This window comes from Octopus bimaculoides, chromosome 11, assembly GCF_001194135.2.
Source record: "Octopus bimaculoides isolate UCB-OBI-ISO-001 chromosome 11, ASM119413v2, whole genome shotgun sequence".
Classification (NCBI taxonomy): Eukaryota; Metazoa; Mollusca; class Cephalopoda; order Octopoda; family Octopodidae; genus Octopus; species Octopus bimaculoides.
The window spans coordinates 13,057,678-13,061,796 of NC_068991.1; the positions used below are offsets into that span (position 1 = coordinate 13,057,678).

At 38.6% G+C, this 4,119-nt stretch overlaps 1 protein-coding gene across 1 annotated transcript in view; it reads left to right on the top strand.

Moving 5' to 3' along the window:
- The window catches only part of LOC106872934 (poly [ADP-ribose] polymerase tankyrase), a 155,738-nt gene that overhangs the window by 130,638 nt on the left and 20,981 nt on the right, over window positions 1-4,119 (top strand). Inside the window, exons 32-35 of the mRNA XM_052971557.1 lie at window positions 1,040-1,225; window positions 1,453-1,533; window positions 2,294-2,452; window positions 3,589-3,709. Of these exons, the coding sequence (XP_052827517.1) occupies window positions 1,040-1,225; window positions 1,453-1,533; window positions 2,294-2,452; window positions 3,589-3,709 (547 nt within the window). The remainder of the gene's footprint in view (window positions 1-1,039; window positions 1,226-1,452; window positions 1,534-2,293; window positions 2,453-3,588; window positions 3,710-4,119) is intronic.

Sequence of the window (4,119 nt, forward strand, 5' to 3'; positions counted from 1 at the left end):
ATATATATCATCATCATCATCATCATCATAACGTCCACCTTCCATGCTGGCATGGGTTGGACGGTTTGGCTGAGAACTGGCAAGCCAGAAGGCTGTACCAGGCTCCAATCTGATTTGGCAAGGTTTCTACAGCTGATGCCCTTCCTAATGCCAACCACCCCGAGAGTGTAGTGGGTGCTTTTTATGTGCCACAGGCATGAGGGCCAGTCAGGTGGTACTGGCACCGACCACGCTTGAATGGTGCTTTTTACGTTCCACTGGTACAGGAACCAGCTAGGCGACACTGGCAACAATCACGCTCAAATGGAGTATTTTTCGTGCCGCCTGCATGGGAGCCAGTCAGGTGGCACTGGCAATGTATATATATATATATATATGTATATACAGTGGTTGTCTACTCCTTAGGCAGAGTTTGACCACCCTCTGTACCTACACCTTAGCACCATCATGGCATCTGATGTGACTTTTTAAACCAGACAATGTTCTGAAAAGACATCCACACAGATTGCACATCTGATTTGGACCACCAAGAGCTGCAGATAAGTTCTGATCTTTGTGGTTCTTAAAATGTCTTTTGAGGCCTCCATTGGATCTGCATGCAAACCTTCTGGCATACACTGCATTGAAAGGTGTGCACAGACATATATGCAGAATAGTTGGTGGAGGTTCATTTTCCATGGGTTCACTGATGAGATATGAGCTCAGCCAAAGACAGGCATGGTCTGTCACAGACTGTGCACACAAAAAGGTCATTGCCATTCACCTTCTCGATCGTTACATTCTTCCTTAGACCTCTTTTGAGTCTTATATGCGTTATCCTGGCCTCTTCAAATGCTTTCGCTCCACTCCACACTTTTGTTCGCCACCCAACTTGATCCGAAGCAAGGGTTTCCATGTCTTCTGGATCCATTCCAAGTCATTTCATAACAGTCCTTATGCCACAGCGATAAGGTTGTTTATATTGCCTTTCACTTATTTTTGCAATGTTGTTTTGTTATTCTGGTGTTGTTATTTGTATTGATGAAAATCCCTCGTTTAAACTCCTTCTAGTTGTGCACTCATCCTCTTGCAAATGGGAGCAAATGTCAAAGACAATGTGATAATTCCACCTGTTCCCAAGAATTTGATTTACGAAGCCGACAAGAAACGTAAGCCGATATGGAAGTGGCAGCCCATCAGAAACATGGCCAAGAGGCCCCAGAAACATGAACACTCTATTTTCCAGGTATGTCTCAAATATTTATGGATCTTTTCATCAGTTGCTGTTTAACCCCAGGTCGGACCTGATCAAGTAAACCTTTGATTGAACAGCATTCTAGCTGTGACCATTTATTTTAAGACAGCATTATTTATGTAACACTGTTCATATTCATGCATAGCCAAGCAGTATTATATTCAAATTGTGATTTTAAAACCTCATTTTTTTTTTACCTTTCATTTTTCTCTCATCAGGAAGCCATTGGGTCAGAACTTCAAAATGTTGCATACATGATGTTAGAATCAACTGCAATGGACCTGAAGAGTGGCATTGAGGTAAGAATGAACACCATGTAGCTTTACACTTGTAGAACTCACAGCTTAAAGTCTTATATATATATATATATATATATATATATATATATTAAGACTTTTATTGAGTCTGGGCCACTTTATACTCTTTTGTACCTTGGAGGAATTTGAACTCAGAATGTAGTGATGGTCCTTTTCTTTGCCAAATTGCATCAGCTTCTAAGGTACCAGTTCAGCTGTTGTGCCCAGTATACCATCTACCACAGGATTAATTGTCACCTTTGTGTTCCACAAAATCTTCATCTCTCTCAGACTAGGTCTTAATATTTCTCAGTTTCCTCAATTTTCGTGTATCTACTGTGCCATCATATGGTATTATGGTACTTCAGAATCTGTGATCTCACAGCTTTTTTTATTCTCTACGATTATATCTGGTCTCTTTGCATCAATAGTAAGTACTGAAGTAAACGTAAAGATAATAGTATACGTATGTTTGTAATGGCCACATTGACTCTTCCATGATACAATTCATTTACTTTGAACACAATAATGTTTTCAGATTAAATCACTCGTATAACAAGTGCCATACAGTTTTTGCATTATTTACTTGTGATGTGTATTCTTGCTCTTTAATTTAATAATATAACATATACAGAGTCCATTTAATGTATGCATGTCTGTTGTTCCATAAACACCCATGTAAGCTACCGTATGTGTGTGTGCTTTCTGTTATAATTATAAAAATGAACCATTTTTTTTTCTCTTTAACCTTCTCTTACTTTAGGCTGCTCTGAATGTTAGCAAGTACAACGTTGCCCTCCGTCTCATCAAAAAAGTACATGATATTTCCAAATTGCAAAGCAGTAATACTGATGGCCGAAATTTGTTCCATATTTTGGCTCTTCGCACCATTCCTGGTCAGCAGACCCAACTGCAGCTTAAGGTAATTTTTTTTTACTAATACTTTGTGTGCTCCCTACATACAATTACTTCTCTAACTCCCTGCAATATATTTTTGAAGTTACCTTTAATATTTCTAGCCCTGGTGATTCTTCTCTTGGTTATTACTCACACATTTTTTTTTCTACCAATTCAGTTCATGAATTTTGAATATAAACCAAAGAAAAGAAAATTTACAGTAAATTCTGTGAAACTTGTTTTAGAAAACCGTCAAAACAGATAAAGTCAGAGACAAAATATTAATGATCACAAGTCAAGGACAAGGACAAAATTTGGGTCTTTCTGATTTGGCAGACACCATTTTTTATTTAGTGTGTATTCTGTGGAGGTGCAATGGCCTAGTGGTTAGGGCAGTGGACTCGCGGTCATAGGATCGCGGTTTCGATTCCCAGACCAGGTGTTGTGAGTGTTTATTGAGCGAAAACACCTAAAGGCCCCACGAGGCTCCGGCAGGGGATGGTGGCGAACCCTGCTGTACTCTTTCGTCACAACTTTCTCTCACTCTTACTTCCTGTTTCTGTTGTGCCTGTAATTCAAAGGGTCAGCCTTGTCACACTGTGTCACGCTGAATATCCCCGAGAACTACGTTAAGGGTACACGTGTCTGTGGAGTGCTCAGCCACTTGCACGTTAATTTCACAAGCAGGCTTTTCCGTTGATCGGATCAACTGGAACCCTCAACGTCGTAAGCGACGGAGTGCCAACAACAACTGTGTATTTTACCGAAACACTTTAAAACTTCGTATACTTGTATATTTTGTCTTAGAGAACAGAGAAAATTTTTTATATTCGAAGTTATTTCATGTTAAAAGTTGTTGTATTTTGGTAATTTCAACCAATCACTGATGTCTATTGAGTCGAAAACAATTACTGTTGTGGTTTGTCGACAACACGTTGTGGTGGTGTGATGAGATCTTTTCCCTTGAATAAGTAGCTTTCAATGAAGTGTTTTGCTCAAGAACACAGCTCACTGCCTGTCTGGTAATTGAAACCACGATCTTGCAGTTGTGAGTGCGACATTGTAACCATTATATTAAATTATGTTGTGTGTGTAGCTTCTGTGTATTTTGCACATTTGATTAATTAGTGATTTCATTATTTTTATTCTATATTTTTGTAGATTGCCGAAATGATGCATGAGAAAAGAGTTTCCTTAAATGACATAGATATGTATGGATGCACTCCTCTCATGTATGCTGCTTTGCTGCACCAGCCATTCCAACTAGGACACTTCATGTCAAGTAAGTAATTGACTCTTTAACATTCACAATAGTCTGTCAAATGTAACACTTACTTATTCACATTGTTAATTTATCATGTGTCATCTTGCAGTTTCGAGACTTCAATTATGATTGTTTACGTTTAGAGTGACATTGTAGATAGGTCTGAGAGGCCAGATCTGGGCATTTTGAAATTAAAACAGCTAAAATATTTTGGGCTAGTTTAACCCTTTCGATACCAACCTGGCTGAAACCACCTCTGGCTCTGTAGTACAAAGGTCTTGTTTTCAAAAGTTCTGAATTAAAATCTTCCACGAAACCTTAGTCACAATTTATGTTCCTAACACTAGCTTAATGATAACTAAGTTATTTTACTAAATTCTTTGTTATATTTAGAATTAATTGAAAGAAACACAGAGCATCTCAACAGG